This window comes from Mus musculus, chromosome 9 (assembly GCF_000001635.26).
Source record: "Mus musculus strain C57BL/6J chromosome 9, GRCm38.p6 C57BL/6J".
NCBI classification, from domain to species: domain Eukaryota; kingdom Metazoa; phylum Chordata; class Mammalia; order Rodentia; family Muridae; genus Mus; species Mus musculus.
In genome coordinates, this window is record NC_000075.6 from 18,598,123 (window position 1) to 18,610,497 (window position 12,375).

Here is a 12,375-nt window from a genome sequence, read left to right on the forward strand (position 1 = left end):
CCACTGTGCTTGGACAAACACACACGGAAGAATTATTTTTTTTTTTAATTTTGTGTTATATTACGGTTATACTCCACTTTACATACTTGTTTTTAAAAATTGATCTGGTGGAAGATTTTATTGGGAAGCTGATTTTATAGATGTAATTCTGAGCCCTGGGGAAATTAAATACTTATATAATCTCCAAAAGGCACAGTCTGAGTCAAGGCCAGCCTTTGTAGCAGCAGGATTTTTTTCCTTTACTTTTCATGGGCAGTTCCAGATAACAGTGGAACCTCAATTTTCTCCTAGTCATCAGTGATAAATATTTCATTTGAAGTAAAAGATGTTTGGTAGAATCCAGGTCAGACTGCTGTTTCGCAGAACCCCACCTGCAGTCCTAGCTCTTTCCTACAGTCATTGTAATGGAAATGGCAAGTCCCTTAACAAAAGCCTGTCGGTTGGTCTGTAATCCCCTAATAGACTCTGAAGGGTTCTGTATTCCAGGAATGTCAAAGATCTCAGGATGTGGATCCAAAACTTGGTCTACTACCAGTGGTGACCCAATCCATATACTTGGTGCACCTGAAACTAAATAAATGCCCTTCTTATTCACTTCCTCCATATCCAAAGAGTCACACATTCCTTCCTGGAAATACAAGGTCCTTCTCTTTCCTTCCATGAGTAATCAAAGACAGCCTACTGACCAATTTGAAATCAGAGGGAGCCTGCTGACAACTAAGAATTAGAGACAGTCTGCTGACTGTTTGGTTTCAGACCCCAGGACTGAGGTGCATATTTTACACCCCAAAGCAGACCTTTCCTTCTGGTTCTCCCAGCATCTCTCAGTCATCTGGCAAAACCAGCTCCCCATCCCTGAACTTTGCAGCACAGGAGTAAGGCAGGCCTTCTCCCAGACACTCTTCCTTACATAAGCCAGACATTTTGAGCTCCTCATTTTTTTTCTCTCTCTTTCTTTTCTGCTCTCCTTCTCTCCCCATCTCTGCGCATGCTCTTTCTTGCTTTCTCTCTAGCCCACTACTCCATGCTCTCTCTCCCTCTGGCCTAGGTCCTTGGTGATAGTAAACCTGCTGGAGAGCAGCATTGCAATAAACCTGCATTTATATATACATTTTAAAATCTGGCTTGAATTGAATTCACTGATAGAGAAATAAGGTACCACTGACCACTTAGGAACCAGAGACAACCTGATTACATGAAACCCCTTTCCTCTGGAGTCTATAAGAAAGGATCCTTAGCTCTCCCTCATGTGTTTGATCTCTCTTCAGAACCACCAATAAGCTTTCTGTCCATGGGATTAATTAGATTTCTAACTCAGGTCTTTCTCAGCAGCCCCATGAAAGGACAAAAGAAGTTTTAGTTCTATGACCTGAAAAAACAACATAAATCCTATTTGTCTCCATGTAAGGACCAGAACTGATTTTGAAAAGAAGACCATAGGTACCAGCTCCAGGGATATTCCATAAAATCCAGAAACAAGGCCATAAAAGCCCCCTCCCAAAGAACAGCCTGAAGATAACCACAAAAATGGAGAAATATCTTATCTCAGAATGGGCCATCTGTGCTGAGAAGCCCTTTCTCATTCGATGGTTATATGTTCATGACATAGGAATGCAGACCACTGACTTCCTGTGACCTCCTAGCATCCACTAATGAAATTTTAGATTATCTAATCTTTCTAGAGAGTTTGTCTGATTCCTCATAAGGAGGCCCTCATACCATTGTCTCCGGTTGCCATTTCAAAAAAAGGTTGAACCCTGCATGCTGGCTGTTTCTGCAGAATAAATGCTTTTTGTATGTGGATATTATCTGAGTCTGGGGTCTTCAGGAATTTTGGACCCTTCCAGTCATTTGCCAGGAACAGACTTAGCAAGCACAGTCTGACCCTGGCGTACAGGCTCTAGACTATGATGTACAGCCAGCAGGAAAAACAGAAAAGAAAAAAAAAAAGGACTATTCATGTAAGGGCTCAGTTGAAATAGGTGACTTTGGGGGGGGGCACCTATGGGTACATGGAAGAATTTCTCTTTCCTTACTTTTCTAATGACCTGAATCAGTAGAAATAAGGATCCTGAAGAGTAAGGAGGAATCAACCTTATAATTCCTGGGGGAATCTGACTCATATTCCTATGCTGTCATAATCACCAAAGGCAGCTGTATCCGACGTGTCCTGTGCTCTCTTTGCCAACATTGCCTGACTTAGCTCTCTTCTTGGATATCCTCCCCAACCCCTGGAAGCAGTATATATGATCCTGTATTTCTTAATAAATTTGCTTGTCATAAGTTGTCAGTTTATTCAAGATCTCCTGGTCTAGTATTGCTTTTGTTTTATTTCTTGTCATCTTTATTCCATTCCTGTTCCTTTGTCTTAGCATGTCACTGTTTGGAACTCTTACATCTACCAGAGGTTATGGGTTTAGTTCATAGTACCACATCTAGTGGCTCACAAATGCCTTAAAAACCAACCATAGGAACTTAGACTCTTTCTTCTGGACTCTGTTGCCAGCCATACATGAATAATACACACACACACACACACACACACACACACACACACACACACATTAAATTTAATCCAAACCAGGGACTTGGCCATGCTAATTAAGCATTTAGTACTGAACTACAAATAGTGGGATGAAATGAGTGAGCATTTGAGTCTTAGTATGAAGTTTTAAATAAATATATCATGTGATATTTGAGGAAAAGGAGACCCTCAGAATAAATACATTGTTTAGGTATATATGGCTGGAGATTTGTGGATAGCCAATCGCTAACTGTTGAGAAATTCAAACAACAGGAAGCACCCATGGGTGCTCTCAATTATCTCCAAAGTCTTGTCTTTGAGACAAGACTTGGCTTCCTAGAAGGAGGTGGAGAAAGAAGGCACATACCTGTAGAGAGGATTGGTTTTGCAGTAGAGGTCCCAGTGAAAAACAGAGAGGAAGTCACCGGAGCTGAGGAGAAATGGATTGGAGTGAAAAACTCTATTTGAGGCAGAGCATGAATGTCACAAGAGAGCATCTTTGCTCTCCAAATTGGGCCATATGATTGGGGGGGGGGGGGAGGGATGGGCAGAGGGGGATGTGAGAGTCCAGCTTTTAATTTATTTTTTCCTCTCCATGAACTTGAATTCAGTAGGAGATAGATCAACTACTGTTCCTATAGGATGAGGTGAACACAGCCATTAACTTCTTAAGTACTCACTGTTGAGAGTGGAAGCAGAGATTTTTGTATATGTAAAACCTGCAATGAGAACAGGAGAGAATCAAGATGTGAGGATACACATGTTTATAATATAGCTTAAACCCATCAGCCACATCTACAGGCGAGACTTCAAGTCTGTACAGGAAAACACTTAGCATCATCAAAAAACCATCTCTGTTCTTGTGAACTTAAAATTTACTTGGAACACCAAACACACTCCAAATTTCTGCCACACGTATTTGCACAGTTCTTTTTCAAACCTCTGGGGTATTTGATGTCATGCAAGGGGAGAAAGATGAAGGATCCAACTTTTGTTTGAGATGAAATCTTTGATTTCTTTGTGATAGAATCTTATTCTGTATCCCAGCAGGCCTTAATTTCTCTCTTTAACTCAGTGTGAACACAAACTTGCAGAAAAACTTCAATGTCATCCTTGAAGTATCATGATTACAAGTAGTAGTCATCATACCTTGTAAATGCTTCTTATTGTTTCTCCTTCTCCTTCTATTTCCTACTCTATTCTTTCCTTTATCTTTTTGTTCCTTATGATACTAGAGATGTAATGGTACAAGAGTCCTGCATATACCAGGAAAACTCAGGAACTATAGGCATGAGCCACAACTCCTATAAAGTTTCAGATGAAAGCTCCTGATGGAACTAAGGCTCAGAAAACAAGGCCAGACACATAGCAAGCAACAGAGAGGTGGTTTAGCACCACAGAGATATGACATATACTTGTATGGGATTATATACTGCAAATCCAGCACTCAAGGGAGCTAGAGTCATCAGTTTGAGGACAGACTGAGTTCTAGGCCACACAGCAGGAGGTACCTCAAAGTAAAACAAAACAACAAACACAACCACAAACTCACCCAGATTTTAATCAATATTTAACCACCACTGACTTCAACCAGAGTTGTTCTTCGATGTGACCTGAGCAAGGCTTTTGTAGGTAAGACACATGTTCAAATAGTACCTTGGTAATATAGTGATACAGAGAAAAGAGAAGGAATTGAAGACTCTAAACATTATATGTGCCTTTAACTTGCTCAGATTTAAGATGATATATAGGAAGGGTCTTGTGATAAACTAGAAAGCCCACTTGTCTTAGCATAACATTCTCAACTTCAGTTCATAGCTCCTAAAGGGATGCTCACCATTGATGTACAGACTGTCCTTTTCTAAAGTGAAGGATCCTAGCTTGGTGACACCCTGGGTGTTATGGCTCAGTTCCCAGTACATCTTCTCTCTGTCCAGCTGCAGGCCCAAGGGATCAGAATGGAGAGTGCAAACAGCATCCACTCCAGTGGCTGTTCCATCTTTCTCAGGCCTAGCAAGGAAAAGGGACAGAGATTGTGAATGGGGACTCCAAGGTTGGGGATTCACTGACAGAGAAGAGAAGTGAGGTTTGTAATGAAGAATTAATGGCTTCGATGTATAACAATGCATAACAGAGCCAATGTTCTTCAAATACAGCCTCTATGCATGCCACTATTTGTGCTATTTTTAACATAAACATCCAAAACATGACCTCATATGCCCTAAGAACAGAAGTGTAGCAATGGGGGTGGAAAAAAAAAAGCAGTGTGAAAATAAGGTAAAATAAAACAATTTCACTTATTCAACAATTGATTGATGTCAAATTATTTCTCATCTCTCTGGTTCATTTTCATTTGTGAAATAGTCAACATTTTGACACCTGTGATAGTCAGTTGATCAGTTTTAAATATCAACCTGATACAAGCTGGATTGCCTAGGAAATTTTTTTTTATTAGATGTTTTCTTTATTTACATTTCAAATGTAATCCCCTTCCCTGGTCTCCCCTCTGAAAATGCCCATCCCATCCCCCCTCCTCCTACTCACCAACCCACCCACTCCAGCTTCCCTCTCTTGGGATTACCCTACACTGGGGCATCAAGCCTTCTCAGGACCAAGGGCTTCTCCTCCTATTGACGTCTAACATTCTCTGTTTTATATGCAGGTGGAGCCATGAATTCCTCCATGTGTACTCTTTGGTTGGTGGTTTAGTCTCGGGAAGCTCTGGGGTTACTGATTGGTTCATATTGTTGTTTCTCCTATGGGGCTGCAAGCTCCTTCCTCTCCTTTGGTCCTTTCTCTACCTCCTCCATAAGGGACTTTGTACTCAGTCCAATGGGTGGCTGAGAGCATTCACCTCTGAGCATGTCATGCACTGGCAGACCCTCTCAGGAGATAGCTATATCAGGTTCTTGTCAGCAAGCACTTGTTGGCATCTACAATAGTGTCTAGGTTTCATGACTGTATATGGGATGGTTCCCCAGTGGGGCAGTCTCTGGATGGTCTTTTCTCCAGTCTCTGCTCAAAAAACTCAAGAAATTAGATTCTAGAGAACCAAAAACCTATTAAAAATGGGGTACGGAGCTAAACAAAGAATTCTCAACTGAGGAATATCGAGTGGCCCCGAAGCACCTGAAAAAATGTTCAACATCCTTAGTCTTCAGGGAAATGCAAATCAAACAACCCTGAGATACCACCTCACACAAGTCAGAATGTCTAAGATAAAAAACTCAGGTGACAACAGATGCTAGTGAGGATATGGAGAAAGAGCAACATGCCTCCATCGTTGGTGGGATTACAAGCTGGTACATCCAGTCTGGAAATAAGTATAGCGGTTCCTCAGAAAACTGGACATAGTATACTGGAGGACCCAGCTATACCACTCCTGGGTATATACCCAGAAGATGCTCTAACATGTAATAAGGACCCTTGCTCCACTGTGTTCATAACAGCGTTATTTACAATAGAAAGAAGCTGGAAAGAACCCAGATGTTTCTCAATAGAGGAATGGATTCAGAAAATGTGGCACATTTACACAACGGAATACTATTCAGCCATTAAAAACAACAAATTCATAAAATTCTTAGGCAAATGGATGGAACTAGAAAATATCATCCTGAGTGAGGTAGCCCAATCACAAAAGAACACACATGTTATACACTCACTGATAAGTGGATATTAGCCTAGAAGATCAGAATACCAATGATACAATTCACAGACCAAATGAAGCTCACGAAGAAGGAAGACCAAAGTATGGACACTTTGGTTCTTCTTAGAAGGGGGATCAAAATACCCATTGAAGGACATACAGAGACAAAGTGCCTAGGAAAATCTTCTTTTTTTACATTTTTTTAAAAAAAAGATTTACTTATTATTATTAATAAGTACACTGTAGCTATCTTCAGATGTACCAGAAGAAGGCATTGGATCTCATTATGGGTGGTTGTGAGCCACCATGTGGTTTCTGGATTTGAACTCAGGACATTTGGAAAAACAATCAGTACTCTTACTCACTGAGCCATCTTGCCAGCCCCAACCTAGGAAAATCTTAATGAGGAATTTCTGATCAGTTTGTCAGCAATTCTGTGAGAAATGGTCTTGATTGTTAATTAAGGTAGGAAGACCCAGACCTCTGTGGATGGCCCCCATTCTGATCTTGTAAAAATGATGAAAACTAGCTGGTAGGCAGCAGACAGATGGGTGTATTAATTTTCTTCTACTCTTGACTGTGGATATGATATGGCTACTTCTCTGATGTGATTTAAATGTAACTTCTCCACATGTTACACTGCAGTATAGAATTCTAAGCCAAAAAATATTTTCTTATGTTTATAGCTTTTTTGTTAGAGTATTTTATCACAGCAACAGAATTGAAATAACAAAACTTAACAGGAAGAACTCAACACAATCAAACATCATTGTTTTCTGTTAAAAAAAAAGACTTTACATTTTCCCTTCTCACAGGAAAAGGAGTAGAAAGGAGTTTGTGGTCACCTGCCTCTAGAATTCTAGGAGCAAGATATTAGGAGTTAGCTCCTGTTGATGTTCTACATGCCCTGTGTATCTATTCTGGTCTTCTTACCTCAGCGAGATCAATCTGCAGCCATAATAAAGATGTCCAATACTGCTATTCTTGAATATGGGCTTGAGCTGTTGATAAAAGAAATGATGAGCTAAGGGCCAAGGGACACCAGACTGAGATGACACAGGGTGACCAAGAAAGAGCTCTTACCAGGCTATTCAAGATCCTCTCTGTGTTGTTGAATATTTCAGATCCTTGAAATGCCATACCCTCTGTATGCTGCAGGTTGGTTATAGTGAAATTGAGGGTGAAGGGTAGCAGAGAGGGGCTTGTGGCTGTAACAGAAAAAGATAAGTGTGGAGTATAATATATTCTGTTACCTGGGATGGCTATAATCAAAGGATAGTTGCATTTAGCTTCTGTGTAACTAGGTTTCTGAACTTTTTCACCTTATAAAACTCAAACTCTAAATAACCAAACAGCTCTTATTTATCCTCCCCTAACCTGTAGAAACCACTATGGTACTTTCTGTTTTTATTAATTATAATAATATATCTCTGTTATGAGAGGAATCATATAACTTTTCTCTTTTTGTGAACATATCTTCAATAGTATTTTCATGTGAATGTGTGTATACATGTCAAATGTATGTGCTTGTATGTGAAGGCCAGAGGAAAAACTTTGGGTATCACCTTCATGAGCACCATCTATTTCCCTTGTCATAGAGGCTATCTTTGGCCTAGAACTTATAACTTCTGCTACACTCGCTGTACAGTGAGATCCATGGATATGTGTATCTTTGCCTCAAGGCGCTGGAATTACAAGTGTTATCTCCCATACCTGGAAATTTTATATGTGCCTTAGGAATCAAATTTATTTCCTCATCCTTGCAAGGCAAGTGCTTCATTGAGCTACCACTCCATCCCTGGATTTGTTTTTGACACACTGACCACTATACCCTTCAGTTCTTACTGAGCATCCTTGCAGGTCTAACCTATTTATAAGTTTAGGAAAGGATATAAAGCCATGGACCACCTATAAGTTTCATAATGAGGTATAGGAAATGGCTTGGGATATTGGCTCTTATGTCTAAGAATATTCAGAAAAGTAAGAAGACCTTGTGAGATCCATCAAGAATAAAGCTTGAGCTGTTTTGGGATGTGGCTCCTGTTCCATCCCCTCCCTTTAGCCAAACCCTAGACAAGGAGATGGTGTGCATATTTAACATACCAATGTGGACCTGAGCTCCACGTTCTCCACCATCTCTCAGTCCTTATTTGTCACAGAGCATGAGTGGAATACCCTGCCTTCTACCCTAAACTTTATATCCCAGGGTGAGGCTTCCTCTCATCCCAGAAGAGCTCTTTCCTATGTAATCCAGACATTTTGCAATTTCTCTGTCTCCCCACTCCCTTGCTCAAGCTTTTTCATTTACCTCTGGCTCCCTCCATGTGGTGAATTCCCTGACCTAGTTCCTTGGGAACAGTGAACACAGCGAAGAACAGCTTTCCAATAAACCTGCTTTATACACTTTAAATTGGCTTGAATTGGCTAATTTCCCTAGTGGAGATTACTTATCCCTTTAGAGAGAACATTCATAACCATTCTGGAGTCAACATTCAAGCTATGTTCAAGTCAAGGACTAGAGCCATGACTTGTCATCTTTTGAGAAATGGTGGTCAACATTAAATGTGAGGACTAAAAGTTTACCAGACATTTAGAGTGAAATTCATTTCATTATGTAGCTCCTGGAGGGAAATGCATATTCATTTTCATATGCAAACAGGCACATGCATTGTATAGCATATGAATTCCAGAAGAAAACATCTAGTTTCATCCCTTTGAGAAATTATTTTATTTTATGTTATTTCACCTTTGTTTTATGAATGTTTTGCCCCCTTACATGTCTATGTACTATATACATGCCTGGTGCTCAGGAAGGCCAGAAAAGGGCAACTGAAACCCTGGGACTGTAGTTATAGAAGGTTGTGTCCCATCATGCAGGTACCTGGAATTGAACTCAGGTCCTCTAGAAGAAAAGTTAGTACACTTTGTTGCTGATTCACCTCTCCAGCCCCTCAGATATTGTTCTTCTTCAAGCACTGTACACTTTGTGTCTTAAGCCCAAGGTATAATGGCCCAGCTGGGTGATATCATTGGTCAGCTTTCTTAGTTCCCAATACACCCACTTATTGTCCATCCAAGGTCATAGGACCTGTGCATCTACAATTAGGTTAGGGTGGATGACCAAAAATCCCCAGGGATCCTCCTGTCTACTCCTTCTAGATCTAGCATTACAAATGTACCATGTAGCCCAGCTTTTTACACAACTGCTAGGAATCAAACTCCGTACCCACTGCAACCATATTATTGAGCTGTGCCTCTAGCCAGACTGAGGGGTTTTTAGGGCTTATGTTTCTGTTCATCCCTAGAAGGAGAGAAGCTTAAGGAAATACCGATGGGGGAGGTGGCGTTTGTTTCTTTTTATTTCATGGAGCTTGGATTTACAGCATAGGAGATATTTAATGAGCCTTAGAATACTCACTTGGAGATGTGATGGACTGGATCTGGTGTGTATAACCTGAAAAGATATTTAAAAAGTGAGAATGCAGTAGGGTGAAGTTGTGGAGGCTGAGAGAGGAAAGTTGTATGCTCAGCACAAAGCACAAATGGCCACTGCTCACCATTGATGTAAAGGCTGTTCTTGTCTAAGGTATAAGGGCCCAGCTTAGTGACATTGTTGGTCAGGTTGCACAATTCCCAGAATACTCGTTCACTGTCCAGCCCAGGTCCAATTGGGCCTGCATGGTGAGTACAGATGGCATCTACTCCTGTGGCTGCTCCATCTTTCTCAGGCCTGAGAAGAACAGATGAGAAAAATGATGACAAAGAGATTGCCTAGGAAGCATCTTAAGGTGAAGAGCAGGAGAGGAAGGATACAGTGGAGATGAGATGACTGGTGTAGAGGTGACACACAAGGCTTATATTATCTGAGTGTACTGACTTTCAGTACTCTGTGAACCTCAGCAGACATGGCATAAGACATTTTTATTGAAGGCAAGATACTAATCTATGTTCTCATGGTGTAAGGAATAGTGTTCATGTTAAAGACAGATGTGGACTTGGGAATTAAAGCAAAGACCAGAGGCAGTAATATCTGTGCTTGTTAGCTTTAACTGTCAACTTGAGTCACCTGATAATAGAGTTTCACTGAGGTATTATCTACATTGTGCCAACCTGTGGACATGCCTGTGGGGAATGATTTGAATGAAGCTAATTAATATGATATACCCTAAACTATATGGTTAGTGACAGACCCTACTCCAGGGATCCTGAAGTGTATATGAAGAGAAAAGTCAATCTGAATACAAGTGAGAGAACATTCCTAATTTTATATTTCTCTATTTTTGCCTGTGGGTGTGATGTGAAGTCTCAATCATTAGCTACTCTATCATCATTCCCTGAAAATAATTATAAACTGTCACTTGAGATACAAAGCTGAAATGAACCATTTTTCCTCTAAGTTTCTTGGTCAGAGTACTTTTCTCAGTGTTAAAAATGATACTAGATCAATATTATAAAAGATATTCTAATGACAGAATTTAAAGTTCTGAGGAAATTCCCTTTCTTTCCACAATGAGGGAATGAAGGTGGGAATTCAGAATGCATGAGCAGGAAAAGTTCACCACCAGCTGATGGGGGTTACTGAAGTGGAGGTTATATGATTAGGGACAACTTGGGTTATGAACTCAGTCCTTGTCATAGGCAATCCCTGCCTCAGTGGTCTTGCTGCCTCCATGGCTAGCCCCAGAAGGTGATCTTCCCAGCTCCAGCTTGACCACCTCAGAGGTGCTTGTACCTTCCCAGCCATCCACCCCCCTGTGGCTAGTTGTCACAAATCCCCTTAAGCCAGTAAATCAAAACTCTTGAAGCTTATAATCAGTTTTATATATTAATAAATTCTCAATTTGCAAGACACCCACACAATCATTTCATGGCCAAGTGATAATGATACAAGCTGCCAATCTAGATTTGACAAGTTATCCATATTATTCTATCATTTTATGATATTCCTAACTACCTGTGGTTATATAAAGCCATGTGGATTAAGTTCATCCTCTTCTCCATCCATCTTTTCTCCTCTTCCTCCTCCTCCTCCTCTTTCTCCTCTCTTCCTGTCCCTGATTCTGAAACTCTTAGCTCTACCTTCCTTTTCCCTGTTTAACCACAGAATTCTTGTATTAATATTTAAATTAACTGGGGGAAAATTCTGCTATAAGTCCTTCTGGATTTACATAAGGATAATGAACATACAAGAGAAAAGGAAAAAAAAAAACAGACAAGTACTCTTTGGATCTGGGACACATTGAGAATCTCTGTCTTGTTTTTGTTAGGACTTACCTGAGCAATGCCAGTCTGCAGTCAGAATACAGGAGGCCGATACTGGTTTTATTGAACAAAGACCAAAGCTGTGGGGAATAAGGGAGGAGGCTGTCAATAGAAGGACTGAGGGATACATAATCTTTTTGAAATGTGTGTAACTAGTGTTAGTGAGTGAACCTGGAATCGATGGAACAAGTTTGAGGGTGGTGTGGCCTTCTTGATGAGTGTGGACTAAGCTGATAGGTGTGACTTAAATCTGTGTAAAATCTGCATCTACCAGATAGAGCTCTTACCAGTCTTTGTAGGATTTTTTCAGTGGCATTGAACTTCCAGGAGCCAGCGTGACTCATGCCCTCCTCATATTCAAGGTTAGTGATGGTGAAGTTGATGATGAAAGGCACCAGAGGAGAGCCAGGCACTATAAAGGGGGTGGGAGAAAGACACACTGAGCTGCTGTATCCTCTGGGAATTGGGTATCTTCCAGTGTTACAGAGCTTTCCCAAGGAAGAGAATAGATCCAGAATGACTTGTTAAGTATCATTAAGAATGGGTTGGATTTCTCTACAGGGCTCAGTATACCATGGTGCAGAGACTAATTCATGTCAGATCCTCTGTTGAGAAAATTCCAACATGTGTCCTTATTTTCTGAGTTTTCTTTACACCAGATTTATTTTTCTGCAACCCACATAGCTATTAATTAAAAAAATTACAATGTTGATATTTTTTGTATTTTTTCAAATTTTTAATTAGGTATTTCCTTCATTTACAATTCAAATGTTATCCCGAAAGTCCCCTATACCCTCCTCTACCCCTGCTCCCCTAATGACCCACTCCCACTTCTTGGCCCGGGTGTTTCCCCTGTACTGGGGCATATAAAGATTGCAAGACCAAGGGGCCTATCTTCCCAATGATGACTAGGCCATCTTCTGCTACATATGCAGATAGAGAC

The 12,375-nt window shown here is 40.6% G+C and overlaps 1 protein-coding gene across 3 annotated transcripts in view; it reads right to left on the reverse strand.

Annotated features, from left to right (window-relative positions):
* Nucleotides 1-12,375, reverse strand: part of Muc16 (mucin 16) — a 179,377-nt gene that overhangs the window by 102,678 nt on the left and 64,324 nt on the right. For all 3 annotated transcript variants that reach the window (XM_011242634.1, XM_011242636.1, NM_001378248.1), the window contains 9 exons: nucleotides 11,720-11,844; nucleotides 11,445-11,512; nucleotides 9,728-9,900; nucleotides 9,589-9,624; nucleotides 7,254-7,378; nucleotides 7,104-7,171; nucleotides 4,362-4,534; nucleotides 3,205-3,243; nucleotides 2,892-2,954 (listed from right to left, as the gene is read on the reverse strand). In XM_011242634.1, the coding sequence (XP_011240936.1) occupies nucleotides 2,892-2,954; nucleotides 3,205-3,243; nucleotides 4,362-4,534; nucleotides 7,104-7,171; nucleotides 7,254-7,378; nucleotides 9,589-9,624; nucleotides 9,728-9,900; nucleotides 11,445-11,512; nucleotides 11,720-11,844 (870 nt within the window). The remainder of the gene's footprint in view (nucleotides 1-2,891; nucleotides 2,955-3,204; nucleotides 3,244-4,361; nucleotides 4,535-7,103; nucleotides 7,172-7,253; nucleotides 7,379-9,588; nucleotides 9,625-9,727; nucleotides 9,901-11,444; nucleotides 11,513-11,719; nucleotides 11,845-12,375) is intronic.